Source organism: Glandiceps talaboti, chromosome 1, assembly GCF_964340395.1.
Source record: "Glandiceps talaboti chromosome 1, keGlaTala1.1, whole genome shotgun sequence".
Classification (NCBI taxonomy): Eukaryota; Metazoa; Hemichordata; class Enteropneusta; family Spengelidae; genus Glandiceps; species Glandiceps talaboti.
In genome coordinates, this window is record NC_135549.1 from 8,693,621 (window position 1) to 8,718,433 (window position 24,813).

At 35.5% G+C, this 24,813-nt stretch overlaps 1 protein-coding gene across 1 annotated transcript; it reads left to right on the forward strand.

Annotated features, from left to right (window-relative positions):
- The first annotated feature begins 14,583 nt into the window (after positions 1-14,583).
- LOC144442917 (uncharacterized) lies at positions 14,584-24,462 on the forward strand. The gene is made up of 12 exons (XM_078132327.1): positions 14,584-14,620; positions 14,951-15,041; positions 15,584-15,671; positions 15,859-15,944; positions 16,887-16,980; positions 17,499-17,581; positions 19,651-19,701; positions 21,221-21,318; positions 21,799-21,938; positions 22,673-22,785; positions 23,056-23,207; positions 23,494-24,462. The coding sequence occupies exons 1-12, from the start codon at positions 14,584-14,586 to the stop codon at positions 23,697-23,699; spliced, it is 1,239 nt and encodes a 412-aa protein (XP_077988453.1). The 3' UTR covers positions 23,700-24,462.
- Positions 24,463-24,813: the final 351 nt, after the last annotated feature.

Sequence of the window (24,813 nt, forward strand, 5' to 3'; positions counted from 1 at the left end):
TTATTGCCACCAAAATATCATAAATATTGTTATTCTCTTTACACCCTAGCCCAGAGAGAGAGTAAACTGTGCCATTCTACTCAACATGCAATTGAACCTATGACACTGATTACACAGCATGATATATTTTCGTCACAAATGGAAATCCGATTTATGAAAAATACACAAGGTTTATTGCCATCAGATAAACTACCTTCTAGTTTATATATACTCCATGATACATACAGCTGTACCCACCGATGAACAAATAAACCTAAAAGATCATTTAAATAATTAAAAAGGAACATTTTGTTCATAAATACTGCACTGAGTACATGTCGCCAAACGTTTGCGTATGTGTGTACTCAGCGTAAGTATGTGGTATGTTCTAGAGCGAGTTCTACTTCGCAGTTCGACAACCTTTACACGCAATAAACTAACATCTTTATTACTTCATTTTGAAATACAGCATTTTCTGTATGATTGAATGCTCTTCGTTGATTTTCTGACTATGTAGGCACTTCAGGAAAAAAATCTCAACACATGATGTCGCACATTATGGATATGAGTAAAGATGACGTCACATTTAAAGTTACATTACTAGTATTAAATCGATATTGTCACAACACACTCGTCAAAAACGTCCTACTTTTACGAGAGGTGGAACTAGAATACGGCTGGCCATTTTTCACTTGCGTGATTAGTTTTCCAATTAGGTTACAATGCCCTTCGAATGAATGAATCTATAAGTGTGGATGGCCATATGGTCAGGTACTCGGTGCAATATAACGCCAAGTGTCGACATTTAATGTACATATGTGTATGAACTGATATAAACCGAGAAGTGGTGACCACATACTCTTTACTAGCCCAGAGACTTGCCGTGTTCACACGATGCGTAGTATGCAGAAAATAAACAGTATTGTGGGTATAGTATAATAGTCAAATATCTGGGTGGGCAAAGTATTTCCGACCGTCAAGAAACTGCGATTGAAATTAGTTCCGGGGTGGTGTTGTAATATAACTTTCATTACAAATCGACAGTTGTCAATTACGTACACACCAGAAATTGCAGTAGACCTCAAGAGTTTGACATGGTAAAGATCGCAAACTAAACGTGTAATTGGTTTATGATACATAAATTGAATATCATAGCTGGGTTGAGATTGTGATTCAGCCTTCAGTCAAAGGAAACGACTCATCGCCTTTTTACGTGTACATTTACTAGTACCTGGCGAGTACATTACATATTTTGAACAATTGGACATTTTCATTATTTACTCATACCTAAACCGTGTATGACTATTGACACAATGAAACACACCGTCGGATTGAAGTGTTATGACATCGTGTGTGGTCATGTAAGCGTTTGAAATGGTTAATACAAGCTGCTACAATCAATCGTAATTTAGCTTCGACGGTGTTTAACGAATGCATTGCCTAAGGCTTGTATTATGTGAAATGGTACTCAATTACCTACGATTCAATTAAACTGATAATTTGATTTATTTGATTTCATATCGCCGTATAAACACTTACCTTGTATATTTCATTCAGACATCGGTACTTCACATCAACGATGTACTTTACGAAGAAAAGGCAAATTGCCGGGAAAAAACTGCGGTCTAATATATCTGAGTTATACTTGTATTGTAACATCGCGTTTGTAAATATTGTACAATTAATAAAACATGTTGCCATAGTGGTGTATCGTGTCTGTAAATGCGTCGGATTTCAACTAAAATATACTACATCAAGCAGTATTCAACCCTTTTTACGTCGGCTTTCTGATGTCACTCGGGTGGCATCAAATGATGATCGTTTATCAATAACGAAATAGTTCATCAAATTAGCTCTGCACCAATGCCACCAATATCTTACAGTATTCCTCTGATACTTGGCGTCAATCAAGTCTCCGATAATGCGAAGTGATCTCCCGATGTCTTTTCCGGAGGGAAACAGATCGTTTTGGTGAAAGTAGTTAACATCCATTCTATCGTCGAGTATAAAGATGTCAGCGCTACTTATCCACTTCTCATCATCTGTCGATTTTAAAGAGTGTACAACCAGTTATAGTATAAAAAATCTGCGAAAATATGACGCCCAACAGTCTCACTTAATAAACAGCGGGTATTGGACAACAGATGTCTCAATGGAAAAGTTGTACTGGCATTTTTCTCTTTCTGTGTCTCTGTAAATGAGCGCCTCCGATTTTCAATTAACACGAATCCCTATTCTCTGGCAATGTACGTGTTTTATGCGGTAACGGGCGGTGCTACCATCATACATGTATAGCGCCGACAGTTCGATCAATTTAAGAAATTTATTACATGTTTTCCTTTGTGGTTTAACAATTAAACAGCCTTAATCAAAGAAGATAGTAGTTGTATACCGATTTTAGTTACGAAAAGCAAGTGATTTGCTTGATGGTATATTCGGTCCGAATGGGTAGGTGGAGCTACACACAACAACAAAGGACGCCGCTAGTGTTTGATCTCTGAAGCCTGTCACGTGGGTCGCATTCCCTACCCGATGCCTAACTTACCATTCTGATTAATTCGTTGTTCAAATTTAATCATCGATTTCACTTATTGCTGAAACGATTCCTCCCGCATTTTCCGGGAATCAAATTCGCGTTGACATATTTTATCTTTACATAGAAAATGTCGTCTAGACTCGATAATGGACTTGTGGACAACTGGGCGTGTTTCACAATGTTTCGGCTGGCGGATGTACAATCGCCGGCATCGATCGAAGTTTCTTCTCTCCTTACACAGCAATTTAAAAGCATATCAGATTTGAATCGAAAAGATAGCGGTTCGACATAGACCGCTAGTTGTTTGATTTCTTGCGACTAAGCGGAAATATACAATGCACGTGTACAACAGTGCCCACAGCAGTGACTCAGCGCCTGCAGGTAGTGAAGAACCAAACGCAGTACGACAGGTGTCCATTTCATGGAGGCGCCACCGCTCATATCCACGTGTGCGGTGTTATTGGTAGAGTATGCAAACTAGGTGCCTAATGGCAGCATATAAAACTCTTGTCGCCACTCTTTCGGTTAACTGGGGCCTCCTATGCACTAAAACATTATAGTTAACATTCCCAGGGAACTTTAGAAAATAAAGGATATCTATGAACACAGTGTTCATACGGATGAAAAAATTCAATTCTAAATCAATATCACAACTTTACTGTTTATTGCTACTTGAAAAAAGATGTGAAACAAGATAGTCCAAGTCAGTGTTTGTAAGTATATGACATTAAATTGCAAAAAAAATATTTAAAATGTAAAGAGATTGTTTTGTACAGGAAGTGATTTGTAAAGAAACTGGATGTGCACAAGCAATTACTTATAATCACAAGTAAACAGAACTGTATTTATGCTAAGTTTCAAATATATAGGAAATATATGGGGAATGGACAGATGTATACAGACTGGACATGACATAGTGATAACTCGTGTTCATCAAGTTTGTTTACAAATTTACAAATTACTTCCTTATATACGATGTTAACTACAATTTGTTGTACACATCATTTTTTAAATGTTTTACAGTACATTGGATTACAAACACATACATGGCTTATGTTGTTTCACGAGTAGACAAAAAACAGTTAAAGTTTTAAAGTCAAAATAAATATTCATTTTTCACCTTTATAGCTACTTTAAGAGTTATTGCAAAGGTTTCAGAAATGGCTATAGTTGCACCTTCATGTCTCACCACGCTACTGGTTTAATCATAATTTCAAGTCTAGTCATTGGGTATTGGAGAGCATTGTGGGGTTACGCAAAACTAATACAATTTGGCTCGAGTGAATTTTACGTCGTTTTGTACCTATTCAATGACAACAGAAGACGGATCTTTATGTTGTTAAAAGACAGACAATTATGCCCATATGATTCAGTGTGCTTGTCTTTATTTTGAATTTTGGTAACTTGCCTTCATACTTTTTTCATGATTTTAGGTCAACCATTTATGTCTATTTACATCTGGCCTAGCTAATGCAGAGCAATGTCACCTTGCATCCTACTAATACGTTACTGCCAATACACTTCTCTAATATACATATGTAAGGGTGGGCAATGTTGTATGTATACTTCACACTGACATGGCATGTCGAGAAGTTTAGTTTTCTGTTATATCTGTCTCTTTAAAAAAATATTCCCCAGCCACTCTTACAGCAACATACTAGGCTTAAAAAAGAACAATGTGTAATTACAAAGTGTACACTTTATTTTTCTCTCGAGTGTGTTTGATATTAACTATTATCATTGCCGCAGGTGTCTATTGTACATCATCAAATGGATCAAGGCAAATCCTAAAATGATAACAAGGAAGGTGACCTTTAGCAGCATTAAACAGAAAGGTCACCAGTCGGTCCCTTTAAACCCTACCCACGAGGGGGTATTCAACAAAACCTTACTAGTATCAAATGTGACACATCAAAACACCACAACGTATAAAGCGGATAATAACATTATGTTCTTTTCACCAACACCTGCAAATGAAATTATAAAAAATAAAGCATTATGGTACATAAAGCTATAGGAATGGCAATGCACTTTTTTTATAAAATATATGGACAAAGCTTTCTAGGTATAGCTCTATTATGAACACGTTTTATCAGCTTATAATTTCTCACAATCCAGCATTATCAGAGATCCACAAGTGTGCACAGCTCTATTCTTTACCGCACATGTCACTTGACAGGCCGGCTTTCACCAGTAAAGGGAAGACGGTATCTTTGTGGATGTTGTAGGGGGCTTTGAACTCAAGGCTGAGTTTGTTTACATTGCCACATCGATTTTATACTTCCGCTTATATCCGTGTTATGAACTGAAGAAAGAAGCTATTGAGCTATAAAAGAAACATCCTGGACCGAGGCACTAATTAATCTTCTGTTTGAATACACAATTCGTTCAAATACTAAGTAAGGTACAGTGGTGTCCGCAGGCAAATTTGTTAATTTCTCTTAATATCTACACGGACACTTCAAAGACAAATACACGTCCGAAAAAAATCACAATGAATCATCTCTCTGTTGGTTGTTATGGAAACCTGTACAGTATACCATAAAATGACGTCTTGTGCCTATTGAATTATATATATACATGTATATATATATATATATATATATATATACAGCTTTTAATATTACATTATATAAATAACAAGTCATCCCACCCAACCTACAATAGCGCAAGCAAAAAGTGCAATTTATGCCTCAAAGAAAAGTTCTTTATTATCTGCCGACCCGAACTATCCACATTAAATAAACGAAATGAACTTGTATCCTCTTGTCGCCATCGAAATAAAACATTGTTGTGTAACACCTGACCCATCGCACACATAATTGACACCTTTTGTACAAACAAAAGCACCACTCAACACCCTAGGTAAAACCCGCCTTACACCACACGATTTATACGAGGTATATTCAGTACATCAACATCTCCTGACGAGTGATTTACTCACGAAACAGGCTTGTAGAGACGAAAAACCCGACTTGATTTTCTTCTACCCTCAACATATATATATATATATATATATATATATATATATATTCAAATATTTTGAGCATCGACATGGTAATATTTACAGCTTTTAATATTACATTATATTACAATTTTACTAAATACAACTTTATTATACACGGATTAGAATAAGAACACGACTTGTTATTTATATATCAACATATCCTGGTAAATTTTTGTCAATATATCTTGGTTGTGGACGCGATGGTGGCAGGTTTCTGTGGTAGTACTCTTCTACAGACGCTCTTTCGTTCACATTGCTCAGTTGCCTAGTTCCTGTAAGACAACAAGGTATGTCAATGGTTTCAAACATCAGTTTAGCATGACCGGAAAGTGTACGTTTGCAGAATAATAGTAGTCTCGTTTATTGAATATTTAATTTTGAAGAAAAAAATTAATAATATTTCACTTTCAAGAACAAATATAAAAGTACAACCAAATAGGTTCTCGAGTAGTCATACAAAATAAAAACAAATGATGTACTAAAATGTTGCATTCACAAAGTTATATTATTGTTCATTTGTATTGGCGATGCAATGTCATGGTCATGGCGTATCATCAGAATCCAGCTGGGAATACAGTCCATCCAATCAAAAGAACGATAAAACCCACGACGTTTTTCCCATAAAGAGACACATAGAGTTCCAAATGTCTGTCTCCGACCCCTCAATACTTACCTGTAGGTGTTTTAGTGATGTTTGTTTTTGTTCGCGTCACCTGTGATGATTTCATCTGCGATGTGCCATTGTTCGTTGACTCTATGTAACGAGCCTTTCCCTGTGAAATTGTAAAAGATAGTAACATAAAACTAGAATGTTATACGTTTACGAATTGCACGGTCTCTGATGGTTATCACCATTAACATGCTATTTTTTACTGTGTCAGTAACATTAGCTGATACCAGAGTTTCGTATTTACTATCATTATACCATCACCGTTGCAATTTACCGGCGTACAATGATTCCGTAGATGCAGGCATATCGTAAATTTAACGACCCGACAAAAGGAGAGAGAGTACGATGGAAACCTTTATTGCCGATTAAAATAAAGCTGATAGCATAAAGGAAATATTATTCTATGTTGCGAAAGAGATCCTGCAAGATGAGTAACTATAGATGAGAGACATAAAATACCGAATCTTTATTTGATTTCGATAGTAAATAATGTATTCCAAAGCTTAAGTTAAAGTCGTTCATGGTCATAGCTTTTCAGAATAGCTTTCTAAAGATATTTTTTTACTGTCAAATGTATATAGCTGTTTGAATGTGTAATTTGATTAACATCGGAACAACTCTATACTTCAAAATTACATTCAAATGTGTTGAACTTACAAAAATATTTACAATAGAGTCGTCTCATTTCTCAAGATAATAATAAAAATGTTGGTGTGTCTAAAAAAATAAAAAACACCACGCGATCGTTAATTAAAGGTTTTCTTCCTAACCTTCAAAACTTAAATATAGCCAAAAGAAATTTTAAAAAACATCTTTCACTTACATCAGTAATTTGCTTTATTTGTTTACAGCATATCCTTTTAGACACGACCAATTCAAAAATAACAAAATAATGAGCACTGTGCGTAATATATATATATATATATATATATATATATATATATATATATATATATATATATATATATATATATATACATGTTTTCGAGCCCAACATATTTTTGCTAGGCAAATAAAATGTTTACTGCAATATTTCATCGCAAAATTTATCATAGTTCTATTAAGTTGTGCGCGATGTACATGGGTAATATGATAGTTGGTATGATTAATTATAGTTCTGCCGTTTTATGGCCGTATTACTTATGAATAACGTGGAGTAGATTTATTGATTTCAAGGCCAGGTTTAGAAATAGGGCCTGAATATAAAGTACACTGAAAGTGGTAATTTAGGTTGATATTTTCAGCTTGTATTAGTGTATTACGCTGATAGATAGAAATATAACCCATCGTTTTGTTGAAATAGACTGGTTGCAATAATATTCAACTAAAGGATTGGTCGAATGACTAGCTGGTTTGAATGTCGTCGCATACAGATACCCAGGTCATTGACCGCGAACACTACAGTAATGCAGCGAAGTATGGTTATTGTCGTATCATGTACGACGTCTATAGTTATGATCTTTGTCACATCTTGTCTTTGTTATTATTAAAACCGTCATATTCAAGATGAATTGTCACTATGACGACAGAGTGAGCAAATACACCCGTCCAATAAAGAATAAAAGGCAAATAAATGAAAACAAATACACAAAATATAAGAATGATATTCGTCGTGTCTGTCCTTTGCATTGTCTATGGCGCCTAACACTTAGGATGTTTTCGCCGGCGTTTATATTTTTCGGAACTACTGATGAATACTGAGCTCTGACGTCAGACTGTTGATATATTATAAGCGGAGCCAAATTAGTCGTTTGATGTTAAAAGTCAATATATATTGCATATTGCGTTCTGAATATCGAAGAACAGCATATTTTGAGAAATTAAACAAATTAAAGGCTGCAAAATCTTACCGGCCTAGCTGGTGGCAAGATGACCTCAGACGACTTCAGTCTGTTCTTCTTCACAACCCCAACTGTAATAAGTTGACAACAAACAACAAACTAACATTATGTGTTTAGTTAAAAGATCATGTGGTTAATAATTACAGTATACTCTGTATCATTCGCAATGACATAGTAACATACCTCAGTATTTGTCACTTGACTTTGATAAAGAGCTGTCAGGGTTGCTGTGTCAATTTGTTTATTTCATCTGATAATTTCATTTCACAAACTTTCATATCGAGTTTTCATTATATCTACCTATTTGTTTGTTTGTTTGTTGTTTTTTGTGGTTTGTTTGTTTGTTTGTTTGTTTTGCAATATGTCTGTAGGCGTGTCAATTTCTCTAGAAACTACAACTCGAATCTGCAACTACTTCGTTCATTTTAAAAAGCAAAGGACCAATAACATGCATTAAATAAGGGATCGGAGGTATCGGGAACAAGTAATGCTTACATGTAATATCTAAACCGGTGAATAAATAATCAGACCGCGGGCAAGATTTATGGAAACGCAACAAAGGATATAATAACCCACCACCTCATATAATGCAAAACTTCAAATTTACAAACAAGTTAACATATTTAGCTAAAGTGTCGTTTACTGTCATCAAAGTTGAGGATATTCGTACAATTGGACAACTAACGCACAAAAGACTGCGCACGCGTTCAATGACTGACAATTGAAGAGATACTTTTGATCTTACCGACGTCAAAGTGTTTAGGTTCCGACATAAATCGACAAATTGTCAGCGAGATACTCAGTGACGGCTTTTTGTATAAGTTCGGTAAGTTTTGAACCAACGTGATTTACGGGTATTTCGCATGGATTGTTGGTCTATCAATTGAAAAGGAATACATACGAACAACAGGTGGGGAAATTCTGAATAGTTAAACATTGAAAGGCACTTGAAAAGGCGTAGAGACAACACTTAGACTACCTGCAATGTTGATTTAATTTTGAGTTGAGGCAATGAATTAATCTTTACGTAATTCTGTAGAGTAGTTTGATGACGGGTTTATCTCTTGTACATACATACCGTCAATTGGCTTGTCCGCCCTCTGTCTTTCTCTTCTGCGATTGGTGTCAGTCTGGCTATGCACGGCCCACGCTCTCTTCATTTCGCTGTGAAATATTGTTACAGACATAAAATCAGTTTTAAAATATTAATAAAATATCTGAAATTCATAAAATATTAAATAAGTACAAATTTCTATGTTGTGGTAGTCCCAGTTTGGTTTTGCCATCTTCTAATTTTCATTGAGTATACTGATTATTTTATGGTTTATTTGAGGTCTATATCGTCCAATGTAACAGGTCAAGATATCTGATGCGGGATATAAACGACAGACGAAATACTAAATCAACATAATTATGGTCTGAATCAGGTGCCCGTCGAGATACATTTTGTAACAGCTTCAAGTTCGATGGGATATGTTATTTTTAGGTTTAGTCTAAAATGACTCTCATATCGTGCTTGTAATGGCAAACCTAATAAGACGAAAACTACTTGTTAGAAGTGTTTTTAAGGGGAACGAGCAGAATTTACGGCGGGGAGGGAGGGGGTTGAAAAGAAAATTTTACAGGGAGTGAACTTGAGATATTGAAGACCATATTCAAGTATTCCATGGTTTTAAAGATATGGAAAATTAGTGTTCATGAGGGGGATTGCACTTTTTAGAATATTTGGGCAAGGGGGCTGCAAAAAAAAATAACCAAAGCATTTTCTCCTCAGTGCCCCCCCCCCCCCCCCCGCGCATGCTTTGTGCTCGTGTTGAGCGTTGTTGTATATAGGTCAAACTTTACATGATTTGTAACCTGTGTCATATTGTGTATGAAGTAAATATAAAAAAAAATCATTGGAAATACGCCACATTTTCCAAATTTCAGTGGCAACTACAGAGGACACACAATTAGCTTAGTTATTATTAGAGGTACCAAACCGGCACTGTGAGATACCAGTATATTATTTGCTTTTTTTTACTCCAGGGCTAGTCAGTTTCTGATTTTCAAAATTAAATTTTTTTGGGCGTTGTAATTAATTATTTTCAAGCCTGTGTCATGCTAATTTTGTTGATACATTTCTTTTAGGGACATCTTGGGGTGGATGACCTCGCAATTTTAGATTTACAACGAGTAGGGGTTACGGTCATATTCTTTCCTACATAGTCTTTATATTATATTCCTTTTAGTCTTAGCTTTTAATAGGATTATTGATTCATTTGTACATTTCTTTCTTCCACGATATACGCTGTATATATGTCTGAGTGCGTGCGTGCGTGCGTGCGTGCGTGCGTGCGTGCGTGCGTGTAGCAACAGCTCTAGTACTCCGGCAATGCGATAGTTTTGTCTGGTGTTTTAATGTAAGATTAAAAGTAACATCATATTACCCTTTAATGTAACAATCAATAATCAAAACTGTCAAAAACGGCAATAAATGTTACTCTATAATATTGACGTGTCCTCCGAAGAACGTTATGACAGTATTACGAATACATTGTTGTCAATCCCTGTGTTAAGGATTCGTTGGTTTGTGAGACTAAAATTACCAGTACGGATGATGGTACCTTTATAGTTGCGGGACTTTAACGATTTAGATGCGAGCTTTATGGCTACGATCTACTTAATAATGTCACTGAAGTAGTATCATGAGTATCGTGATGATGAATTGGCTAACAAGGTTATCTCAAACTCGGTGAGTTCATAGGAATGATGATGACCGCATAAAATGCACCTGTGTGATATGATCCGTTGTTACAGGTGTACGATTTCTTTGCTAACGGTGTTATAAACTAAAATGATAACTTTACGGCAATTTGTGCATTTATAGGTGCACACATGGTGGATATATTTCATTGAGAAAGATGACCGTTTTACGACAGGTGAAGCGTATCATAGGACTTTCCTAACAAACTGTTCACCAGATTGGGGTGGTGCACTTGTGTTTTTCAGTGAACATAATTCTGTTTATTTACAATTTGACTGATCTCGTTAAAAACAACCCGGGTTCTGTTATAATGCAGTTAGTTTGCCGTCATTTCAGATTACTCATTATTTTGTTGTTATTTTGTTGTTCTGATGATTTGTTAATTAAAAATTCCTTAGTTGTTTTTTTGTTTGGTTTTTCGGCAAACTGAGAAAACAATAACTGCTACTACAATGTATTCATTTTAACTTATCGAATAGAGGGTTTATGTCATATCCCGGCTATGTGTCTAATAATTTGTTTCCAATGATTTTATATTCACTTCTCCAAATGTTCGATATGTGTTCAGAAGGTCCCGTTAGCTAACTGGCGAATTTTATTTATTTATCCAATGTCGTTGTGAAACATGACCCTATTTGACTTATAGATAATAGTGATGACGGATAATGAATACGCGATGTTCCGCCACTTATCATATCCAGTGGATGTCATTCACTTGGACTGTGTATTTACACCTTGCGTGTCCATAACTACACTGAGAAATGTGTGCACATCATAACATAACAGAAAATTCTAGTCCAGAACAGATCATACATTCCAACTTCTGGTTCAGAGAAGGGGTTTCTGGCAGGCACAGCAATCTTTACTCCACCTCCCTCCACCTACCGGCAACTGTGTCGTACAACTTGCATAATGAAACGGTTGATAATAACACTGTTTATCTCTCTAGGGTCTCGTAAGTATTACACATGATGCGAAGTGTATCACTAAGGTCAAAACAAATTAAGCTTTATTGTTTCCTGCCATTTGTAGATGGGACGTGAAAATAATTCATGGTGACATCACATTTGAATGGATAGTGACCACAGTAGTCAATTGGGCAGTTTTTTTTTTAACTACGACAATGTAGTTCGGGTAAATCCAACAGGTGGTAGGACACAGCGCCATCAACGACAATGACCAACTTACCTTAAATATATTGCAATCGTGAATACGATATGCGATGTCAAATTTACGTTTTCTAGGTGGCAAGAAGATAACATTTTAAATCATAGGGAAAATCATAAAATGTACATAATGAAACGCTCACATAAATGTAAAGTAATGAATTCCCAAAAGTCTCTTTGGGTACGTAAATTTGAATATTAGCTCGTTACTCCGCGAAGAGTCAACAGCAGTGACAAATTAGACTTTCAATTAAAAGTTGTTTATGGGAACGAGGATGACTCATGGCCGGGAGTAAGTTAAACTAGTGAACCTGAGTGAACCTATTATTACAAAATCGGCGAAATACGGAGAATCATCGATATATTTATGCCCCTACGTGCTTTGACCGAGACCGTCGAGCATCATAAATTACATTATTATACACTGGCGAATTCGTCTATAGAGCGTCATCGAAAGACTGCATGTACTCGGCATTATATGGGGAGTGATGTAGAGTTGGTAAGGATGAAATTAGTTAGTCGGCAGACAGGTAGTAAAGTATTCATCCATTAAGGTGGATTCATCGTAGCGTTGTTCTGACGTTAATTTGCACCATTAGGGCGTATACTGTGTTTGTTATATCTCGTCCAATATACACCCGTTTACTCTCGAAAGTAGTTAAAGTGGTCTTAATACAAATTGATTTAGCCGCGGTAATTGGTGCATGTAACGCAGTGGTGAGCGTTCCAACGTTAGCGGCGCTATATTCGATCGATCATTTGTCACGATCTGTACACATGTGCAGGTGATCAAAAGAACAACTCATACATTTCATATGTATATACATTTGTATATAAATTCTGTAGTGTTCTAACAGGATCCACGCAATTTACCGTTTTGATTAAAACTACATCTTTCGTATGTACACGATGAAAGCCGCGCCCCGAATCCATTTTCAATCATATCTTCAGTCAGTGATACTTGTATCTACTAGTCTAAGATTGTACGCCTTGACTAATTCGATAAAAACAACTAGTGTAATCGGACGAACTCTTTAATTCACTCATCGAAACTACCACACGTTACTGAGCGGGTTTTTTCGTGTTTCTGAATATCTATTTGTTCGTGGGGAAAGTATTCAATTCTTGCTTTATCTAAAGTCGCAGATGGAGTGTCACCAATTGGAATAGCAACTAACGTTCTTTGCATAAATGGAGTAGTTTTACTTCTACTTTGGGATCCTGGGTAACCTACCTTTGTGAGTGTCGCTTCCTGTATGACATATACCCACACACAATAACCAAGACGATAACCAGTACAACAATTACAACAGCTAACGATACCAAACCAATGCCAAAAGGTGTCTGTATAAACGACAGAGACTCCTCTTCTGGAAAATGGGGGTGCACATTCACGACAGTGAAATTACTGAAAGAAGACGATAACAATGATGAGCTCGGAGTACCACTGTCGTCAGCTCGTAGTACACGAAGAAGTTCTGCCGAGGTGAGGAATTCTTTGGTCTGCGACTGTCCATCCAGGGAATCAGTCACTAGGTTAGCCACTCCGTAAATGGATACTACTATGTTCGCTCTGAAAGGTAAGAGAAATAATAAAATGTAATTATATGTAGTATCATTTTCGCTTTTTGAGCCGTGGATGTACATACTTCAGGACCTCAAATAAACTCATAATCGCGAAAAGTACGCCATCACCCTATATACATGTAAAGAGTTTATTTTATAACGCTCACTCGTAGTGCATAAATGGATAGTCACTTTTCTACGGTGGACGAGAAGGACATTTCCGCGCTCTCAATGATTGGGCGTTCAAAGCAATTTCCGCGCTCTCAATGACTGAGCGTTCAAAGCAATTTCCGCGCTCAATGACTGAGCGTTCAAAGCAATTTCCGCGCTCAATGACTGAGCGTTCAAAGCAATTTCCGCGCTCTCAATGACTGAGCGTTCAAAGCAATTTCCGCGCTCTCAATGACTGGGCGTTCAAAGCAATTTCCGCGCTCTCAATGACTGGGCGTTCAAAGCAATTTCACCGCTCTCAATGACAGAGTTCAAAGCAATTTCCGCGCTCTCAATGACTGGGCGTTCAAAGCAATTTCCGCGCTCTCAATGACAGAGTTCAAAGCAATTTCCGTGATGTCAGACATTTCCCCAACAGAAACGATTTCTCTCACAGAAGCGATTTCCCAGACATACAGAAGTGGAATCCCCACAAGTCACATGTTCGTGACGTGTCTTGACCCGGAAGTACATGTACATGTAACTTGGTAAAAATTGTGGACACATGTGTTTCATGTGTACGGACTTGGCTGTTTTGACCCTATTAAAACTAAGGTAAGTCAAACATTGAATTAACCACAGCGTTTGTAAATCTTGCATTCTTGCTGTTGAAGTATCACATATCGTATTTATACGGTTGGTATACTAGTATTCATACTTCCATGGTATATCGTTACATAATCACAGTGATTGTTGAAGTGTAAATTGAGTAAAGCCATACACAACTTCACCCAAATCTATGTGTATTCACAGACAAGTGGTTTATTATTATAATGTAATAAAGAATCAAGTAAGGTAGATAGGAACAGTGACACAGTATTTCACGCCATTTCAATCATGAGATATATTTTTGTATTTACAGATGAGTTTACCAGTGTTCCTACAAAACTTCACTGATGGTGAGTGTCTATGTAATGGCTTGTTTGTATGTATGTGTATATTAAACATGAAAGCTGATAACATATTCCATGATTGCCTATACTATAGTATGTGATGACTTTGTTCATGTACATGTAGTCATCTTGTCATGTAGCTACTTGAGTCACTTTGACTGGTCAGAAATTTGCTGATCAGATATCAACTAGTCACTTAATTGATATTATAACTTGGATATCAAAACCCACAGATAAACATTGTATTACCTTTAAAAAAAAGTACCTGTGTTCCTGCTTGAATCAACGTGTTCCCTTCCACATAGTTTCATTTTTTAAAATAATATTCTTTAACAGAAAATGCTGCCATCCAAGCCTTCTGGCATGCTGGATATTCATCATATCACATAAAAATGTTACTGGAAATTTACCATGATACATACCTCAGGTAAGCATTCTTGATGTTGATTGTCATAAAATGAAACCAGGCAGTGAATGATAGATGAATCCTTATAAAGATAAATTATGATTATAAATTTTGTCACTGAATGAAATTTTTCTAAAAGTAGGTTTGTTACACCTTAGTAACTTTCAATTAATCAAACAACCACTACCATTATCATACCACCATAATTGTGAACAATATATAAAGTTGCAATCAGGCTCTGTTTGTTTCATGTTATCTTTGTTCACAGTATAAATCAAGGCCTAAAAGTGTTGTCTTTTTCCAAAATTTATTTGTGAGTTAGTATTCCTACAGGCAATTATTTTGACAAAATTTATTTATGATTATTATTGTTTTCAAAAGAAATGAAGTGGCTGTTGGCTTTATACATCGATTATGTAGACATCTGTGATTTTCAAATGCCTTGACTCCTGAGTGCTTTATGATGTGCATTAACTTTGCTATCAATTAACAGTACCGTATGCACAAGTGTTTGTAATATTAAATCATACCTACCTAATTTTTTGCAAATGTTATTTGCTCAGTTCCAGACAGCTGAAGTACAGAATGAAGAAATTGAATTTGGTGAGAACGACACGGTCCAGTGACGAAGATGTAGACAATGCTATATTAGTAAGTATACAAACATGACAAGTTTTTATTGTTAAATACTATAAGATATTTTTGAACAATTTGACTAATTTGTTTGGATACACATGTGTGTTACAGTGTAGTTACTTAGTTACAGAGCTACATTTCTCACTGCCTGTACCTTTAATAAGAAACTATGTAAGTCATATTTCTCAACATGTACTTTCAGCATGAACTTAATGGTTCTGGATCCAAATGTGGCTACAGAGCTATGTGGTGTCGACTTAAAAAGAAGTACAAGTTAAATGTCTCCAGGCAAGTTTATTAGATCAATACCGTGATACCAGGCCTTACAATATTTCTATCACCAAGTGCGCGCGTGCGTGTGTGTGTGTGTGTGTGTGTGTGTGTGTGTGTGTGTGTGTGTGTGTGTGTGTGTGTGTATTTGTAAAGAACTTAAAAGTAAAAAAAGTACCACACCAATTGCTTTTGATATTCCATGGTTATATTACTTCTAGTGTCTAGTTGAGAAATTGTTCAAATGAAAATGATTACATCAGAGATGTGTGTTTTGTTCTTTGATGGTGGCATATATGCATGTGTGTGGCTCTGTTGATGTCAAAAGTAAAATCTAGCTATTATTTCCATGTACATATTTACCATGGGTTTACAGCACACATTTCAAAGAGCTTCCACAAAATTAATCCAGCCCGGTTTTTCTAATCCAGTTTCACACAGCTGCTCAAAATATCCATGACCATACTCAAATCATAAAGTGACCCTATTATTCACTCTGGTCTAACATTGTGAATTCATGATTGATATTTGACCTTCAAATCCACACCCACAACATTTTAATTCAAACAGACAACTCTGTACACTTTGCATGCCATTTAGCATGTTTTGAAGGATATCAGCCACTATGCAAGGCATGGGTCTCTATTGGTATTAGTGGGGTTTTCTTCTTTTTTTTTCTTCCTGCAAGCATAATTATCTAACTTGGCACATGTGTCAGGGCCAATGAGAAGTGGTGCATCAAACCCTTGAATTTGCAATTGGTCGTGATCTGGCATTCATCTTTCGGCAACTTCCTAGCTATGAGTAACTTTCAGTGGAGCTCTGTCAATCTATTTATAGATAGCTTATTATTATTGTTGTTGTTGTTATTATTATTATTATTATTATTATTATTGTTATTATTGTTGTTGTTGTTGTTATAAATCATTTTAATATTGTTATGTTATTTTCATATCATAGAGATTCTGTAGCTACTAAATTAAGGATCCTTGACCCCGATGGTGTTCAAGCCAGAGGAAAAAAAAGGTTCAAACGTGGACTGTACAGAAGCATTGTAAGTTTGTTTATGATACTTTTTGTGTATATTAATGTGAACTCATCCTGTCAAAATCATACACCAAATGACTCAGAGAAATGTTGGGTTTTTTTTGCATCATGGACTTTACACTTTTCACTTAGCTTAGTTTTAGCTCAGTTTGCACAGTTTTTCAAAGCCTTCATATTCAATAAAGTTAAAGTTACACAATATACAGAGTTTAATTTAATTAAATTCATTAAAGGGATTCCTTATAATGAGTTTTCTTCATTTTGTGATATTGAGTCGTTTCACTAAAATTCACACTGGTATTTATTGACAATTATGGCAAGTCTAAATTTTGTTAGGTACATCCTACATCTGATGGGGAAAAGGAACATTATTAACAGGTACTCATAAGTCAACAGGCCAATAGCCGCAGATAAGTCATCAATATGCATCAAGAGAGAAGAAACTGACCTTAATTTTTACAATTTCATAGTTCCTGTGTCTAAACTAAGTTTTTATCTATTTCTATTACATCTTTGCCATGTTAGTGTGTAACTGTTCTAGATGGTGACTTTCTAGCACAATATATGTTTTCTTTGAAGGGTCCCAATCAAGTATGGCACCTGGATGGGTAAGTTCTTCTTTTATATGTATATGTGTGTAGGGGGTATTATTGAGCATTATGGCAGTATTATTGCATTGATAGAATATGTGAAATGGCCAATAATTGGGCATACAATTGCATGTGATTCATATTGTTGTGTGATGATTTGCCATATGAGGTTTTGGTTTCAAAATGGACATTCAGTGGCATTTTCAACAACAATTTATGTTCAGGGGCAGTGTTTAGATGTTCACTAACTTGTCCATTTATAAACAAACCAGTGCAAGATTTGAATCATGTCTCTCCACTTCTTAAGGCTATATGTCAAGTGTCAAGTGGCAACATTGGTGAAGTTATGATCTTATTTGAATGTAAACAGTCAAAATTGTGTAACCGCTGGTTTTGATAATTTAGAAAGATGAGAAAGTGAACATGAGAGCAAGTGTGATCATTAAATTTAGATGCTATATGAGCATCTATTGATCAGATTCAAATACAAAATGATCCCTGTCTGAAAAAAAACTCTGATCACACATATTTATAAACAAACTTGAGCACTGGATGGCTACAACATTACAGTGACACAACTGAAAAAGATTTCCAAAAAAAATTTGACTAGCTTTCACCCTTTTCACATAGCATCATTGGGTTTGCAACCATGCATCATTTATATTCTCTTATGCATGTATGATCTGATCTGTATGCCTATTCACAGTTACATATCGTGCAATTATCATGTGTTTTTTGAGTCTTTGTTGTTGGTTTGTTTTGTTTGGTATATAAGTTATTAATGTGATGTATATTTGATCTTCATGACGGTTTTACTGTAGTTTTTTTATTTATATTTTACATCTCGGATGTATTAGCACGTTTGTGCTACTTTTTAAACCGAGTATAAATAAAATAATAATAATAATCCTTGCTTGGTTACCACTGCATTCTTAGTGGGTACAAATGTACATTTCTTTTGGCTTGGCTAATTATTAACTTCAACAAATGACGTATATATATGAATGCAATGTAATGCAGCAATCATTTTTCTGTGCAATCATAAGCAAATTGAGATGAATGTTTTATTTCAATGCATTATTCTTCTATCAATATTTGTAGTTTTAGATACGTATGCATGTTTTACACAGGTATATGAGACAATAAATATGGCCCCAATACAACATGGAAGTAGAATTTCAGTCAATTCCACTAATCCAGTGCTACATTATATTGAATGTAACATGCTATGTGACATTGAGGACAGCTAACAAAACACTTACACATATATTGCCAATATATATGCATACTTTTGCTTATTAGTCCCCACAGGGACTTACAGATTTGGTTCCGTCCATCTGTCCTGTGTCATTTCTCACACTTGACTGAAAACTGATTTCTCTCAAACTTGGCACAAGGACAACCTGCTATGGACTACATATGCACATCATCTTCTCTCTTAAATGATCACATCAGAGATATAGAGATATATGTGGTAAAAAAAATGTGTATTTTTGGTGAAAAATGTATAATTCCAAAACTACTGATTAGATTAGTCTGAAAGTTCATGGTGTGATGTTCCCATCAGTATTATGCAAATTAGGGCGAAAACGTGTCTTTTTTGTAAAAAAACTATTATTCATAAACCACTGAACAGATTGAGCTGAAATTTCATATGAATGCATCTAGGGATGTATGGATGAAGAAGTATTTATCATGCGATGATACCATGAGTGATACACAAATTACATGTAAACATTTTCATTTTTGGTCAAAAACTTTACATCTCCAAAAGGACTTGGTCATTGAGTGTGAAACTTGGTGAGATGTTATTCTGCATATATTTGACAAAATCATGACAATGCCTTTAGCAACAAATATGGCAGCATATTTTGGTGAAATAACAATATCATCTGGTGGGCAATTGAATAAACATTCAAAAAAGGTATGCAAATACCCTATTAACCATGAATAGCAGTGGGGACTGTGTCACTATCAGCGACTTGTTTCACATTATTTCTAATTTGTTATGATTATATTACTGTATTTCACCAGATCAATAGTAACTGTTTCATTTGTATTTTATTATACCTTCTCTTGTTTTACAGGTATGATAAATTGAAACCATATGGCATTTGTATTAGTGGCTGTATTGATGGGTATGTATTAGAGGTATTACTGGCTGTATTAATGGGTATATGCTATGGGACGTAGCACATGCATTTTTTTAAAATTCAGAAATTCAGAAATGTGGATTTTTGGTCAAAACATGTGTTTTTTGTTTTAAAAAAACCCCACTTAACTCCAAAACTACAGATTCAGTTGGCATGAAATTTGGTGGGAATATACTTATGGGTGAGGTAATTGGGATCTGTTCATGATATCTTGATTTTCCCATTGATATGCAAATTAGGGCTAAAAATGTGTCTTATTGTTGAAAAAATGTATAATCCCTAAACTGCTCGTCAGATTAGGCTGAAGTTTGTGTGGAACATTCTACTGGGTGTTTTTACAAAGCATGATTCATGGTATGATTGTCCAGTCAGTCATATGCAAATTAGGACTAAAAATGAATATGTTTGATAAAAATCTATTATTCCAAAACCCCTAAACAGATTGAAGAGAAAGTTAATAGTAATGCAACCAGGGATGTATGGATGAAGAAATATTAAGCATACAATGATACCATGAGTGATATTCAAATTAGGTGTAAAAATGTTCATTTTTTGTTTTAAAAAATTACATATCCAGAAGTACTTGGTCAGTGAATATGATACTTGGAGAAACATTTCTGAAAGTGTTATTCTGCAGATTTTCTTCAAATAATTTGACGAAAAATGCCCTAGCAACCATGACCACGCCCTTATCAACAAACTAATTGCAGTATATTTTGGCTAAATAATAACATTATCTGATGGGGTATTGAGGATATATTCAAAAAAGGTATGCAAATACTGTATCAACCATGACGACTCACATAGCAACAGCCAATCAGTGTTGTATTTCACAAAAATAAAAAAGGGAATTCTTAGACAACTGAACAAACATTCAAAATGTGTATGCCTAGCAGCCATGACCACTCATAGCAACTAGAAAATGGGAGTACATTCTTGTTTCGTGTACACTGCAGAGCAGGCCAGCATTTGGATATGAGTGGACCCATTTCTCTTAAACTTGGTACAAGAACAACACACTATGGCATACATGTGCTAATATGACCACCAGACGGCCATTTGGATATGATTTTTTCATATACAGCGCCCGCATTTGAATATTAGTGGACTGATTTCTCTTGAACAACACTGGCATACATTCTTACCTATGACAGGGCAAATATGTGCTATTCACAGTAACATCTCAGTGTAACCCAAGCTTTCACCACAGTCACCTCATCAGTTCACTGGGAAAAACAGTGCAATAATTGCCCCATTTCACTTTGTTAACACTATGTCTTCAATATCTAGATTTCTGCGCCAGAAATATTGATTGGCTACCCACGCTCACTTGTGGGATTGCTTCACCGACAATGACTTGTTTGACAAGGAACAATATGTAGAACTTACTAGAAGAAAACATCTTTGTTGTGGTAATACAAAAATTGAATAATGCATTCCAAGAGCACTCATGTCAATTTGTAAATAGTATATATTGTTTGATGTGATGTCTTCCCTTTTATAGCTACTCAAGGAAAATTATGTGGGTAAAAGCTGCAAGTACCAATAACAATCCAGCAGTTATTGCACACTATTACCTGGCTTGTATTAAAGAAGTGAATGGTGAGTAGAGTCTGAAATGAAATCAAATAGTTGTAGAGATGTTATTTAGAGAGTAGTTAGAGAGTCTGTTTGTCTTGCATTGCAGAGCTTTCATAGGTGAGTTTGATATTAAAAGACCATGTGATTAAATACAGACATGTGTTATTAAAAGTCCAACTTTTGCTTTGCAAAGATTGGCACTGATGAAAACTGTATTTGACGGTTAAAAAATAAATTACAGATATGTGACAAGAGTAACAAAAGCATCAAGTAACTGCTACAGCATTTGATCTCATTAACCATGTACACAACTGATGCTTGGACAGCATTTGAGCATCAGATTTGGGTTGGAATACACATGATATAATATTTATATGTCACACTTGTATGCAAAGATGCTGATCAAATGCAATTGCTGTGAACTTGGCACTTTTCATTGTACATGAAATGATATATTGTTTGGCTAAAATGTGTGATTCCTATATTATCTGATATTACTAGGATGTCCACTGCAAATGCGTGCAGATCCAGGCACAGAAAATGAAACTGTTGCTGCTATGCAAATGTATATACGACAACTCGGTAATGATCCTCATTCAGGAGAGCGTTCTTTCATTTATGGAAAGTCCTGTGCCAATCAGGTAGGACAACGATTTCAATCAGTGTGGCATTTATTAGTACTGTACTCAATTGCATTATAGCCCATGGTCATTACAAGGCCCAACACCACAAGGCCCACCACTTTTGCTTGGGGGAGGGTTATGTTAATAGAAAGTTCTTATCAGTGTCCAAACGGTCCTGGAATTTCATTTTACTTAAAGTGTACACACAATGGCTAATGGGTTGGTCAATCTAACTGGGGAATTTAATGATTCTGAAGTAGTACTGGCGTTGTTCCGCAAAGGCCCTGCCAGTTCTATCGATATTGTTATTGAAAGGGAACAGGTTCAAATGAGGATAAGTAAACTGTGTGTAGCAATTTCACCATAGATGATTATGATATTACATATTTTGAGACATATGTAGTGACAAATTTGTTGAAAGTGTTGATGTCGATAAATTTTAATATTTATTGAACAAAACCTGAAAAGGCATAAATAAAGCAGTGATTTGTTTTGTTGAGTGGAGATCTCAGTGTATGAAAATTAGTGCAATAATACTACAATGTGCAAGGGTTTCTGTCATTTCACCGAGGTACCTCCCCTTTCAAAGTTTTCAGATTACTGATAACCTCTTTTATATTTGACTTCCTACCTCAAATTTTCATCACATACACTACTTCCCAATTGTCTATTTTTTCACAAAGCAAAGATTTTGACCTTTTTGTTCCACCATACAACAAAAGGTCAATTATAACAATCTTTCAATTTTATAGAGAATTGAAGCATTCTGGTCGTACCTATTGAGAGCTTGGACAGAGTGGTGGCGGCAGCACTTTTCAGGCTTGGTACATGAAGGTCTCTTTGTTAACAGAAGTCAAATACACAAGTAAGTTTATTCCTCTTGAAGGTCAATCCTTACTGCCAGGCAATACACATTCACAAAATAACCAATTGTTTCGATCATCTCAATGTACGGAAAGCAATGCAAGTTTCATGAAGATTTCCTGTGCAACTTCCCTAGGCAGTTCTATCTACCATTTTAACAGTAGTTTTGTTCCATAAGTTAATCCAATATGTGCATGTCAATATAATTGTTCCATAAGTTAATCCAATATGTGCATGTCAATATAATTGTACCACATCTGCTCTGTTACAGGTGTCTAATTCGCCACTGTTATTTGCCCGTCATCCAAACAGAACTCGATGACATTATTTCCGAATGGAATGACCACTCTATCCGTAGACAATCACAACTTGCGGTGCCATGTGGGAGACCAAATTTATTATACTATTGCCCCGAGTTGTCAGGTAATTTGTGGGCAAACATACAATCCAGATAACACATAGTTTATCAAAAATTGTATCCTTCCTCAAATTGGACGAACACTATGATATGCCAATCCAAATAAACTTTTATCACAAACTATTCTATCATTACATAAAACAACATAGTAAAAGCAATGGTTGTACACGTATGTGAATTTTTCATTATTTGCCCATTTAAGTAGTTCTAAAAAGACAATAAAAACTTATTTTATGTGTTATCAGAATTCCATGGTTGTGTTTTATACAAGAATCTTTCTTATGTTTGCAGGTGGTGTAGATTGCCTACAGGAAATACCATTCAACATTGACGAGTTGGACGATTACACATGTCTACCAAATTATGTGGGGGATAGTGAGGTTGAGGTGTATCTGGATGACATTATGAAAGAGGATAAACTTTTGCCAGCCAGGAGTCCTGCAGAAGCTCAATTGTTGTATGAAAGAATTTTAGAAAGATTGGTACCCCATCTATAAATTGTAACAATGCACTTAGTATGCTTAAGGGAGAAATAATCACTTTACAAATGCCAGTTGATGTTCATGAACAATAAAAATGACTTCAGCAGAAAATGTTGCAGAACATGACAGTAATTTGTAACTCATTTATGTCCACTATATGTAATACCAATTTTATGTCCTTGAATGATTGAAATTATGTATTGATGATGTATCAATTTGAGACTACCAATAGTTTGAGATTGAAAGATAGTCAGTATGCAGACAGAGTATCGAGGATAGACTTCATGTGTTATCATCAGAATGTTGAAACAACTATTCCAACATTGGTTACAGTCAGTATATATGAAAGTTATCAAGAAATTGATATTTGTGTAAAATGAAAGGACTATGATGTTGTGATTATTGGTAACAGGACATACGCCTCCAGACAAACAACCCGTAGGACAAATGCCCCAATCACGCCTACAAATACACATACACTTTCATTTCAAACATGCCGACAAAGACTGAAATATTGATAATGAAATGAAATTTATAAAAAAAAGTGCAATAAACATGGGATTTGATTTCTAAATAAAGCAGTTATTAACTCATAAACAGGACCACTTTGAACCTATCCTCGTATGTAATTATCCCACCAGAGGCCGGGGGCATTTTTTCCGGATTGTCCTAGAACTGTCAATATTAAAGAGAAAAACATACAAGAATAGAGAAATGTATCAAGTGTTGAAAATACTTTTATTTCACTTCTTCTTTTGGAAACAACACATAACTTCAATGAAAGATAATAAATATAATTTTGAAATAACCTGTTCATGTGACTATGGAGGCTTGACTATGGCTTACAAACACTGTAGTCAAATAGACGTTATCTCAACCAGACGCTGAAGTGTTTTTACTTGAAGTACATCACAAACACAAAAAAACAAAGGAAAGAGTTATAAACAAAACCATCCCACATTGCAGCAAGTACATGTTTGATGTTGTAGTCAACACCCAACAAGCACAATAACCTGAAAGTTGTTAACACAGACACACAGTAAAAAGCTGCGTGACACCTATAGCAGTACCGGCACCTGTAAGTTCACTTGTGCTGAAAAACATTTCTGTTTCCTAATTGAAAAAAAAG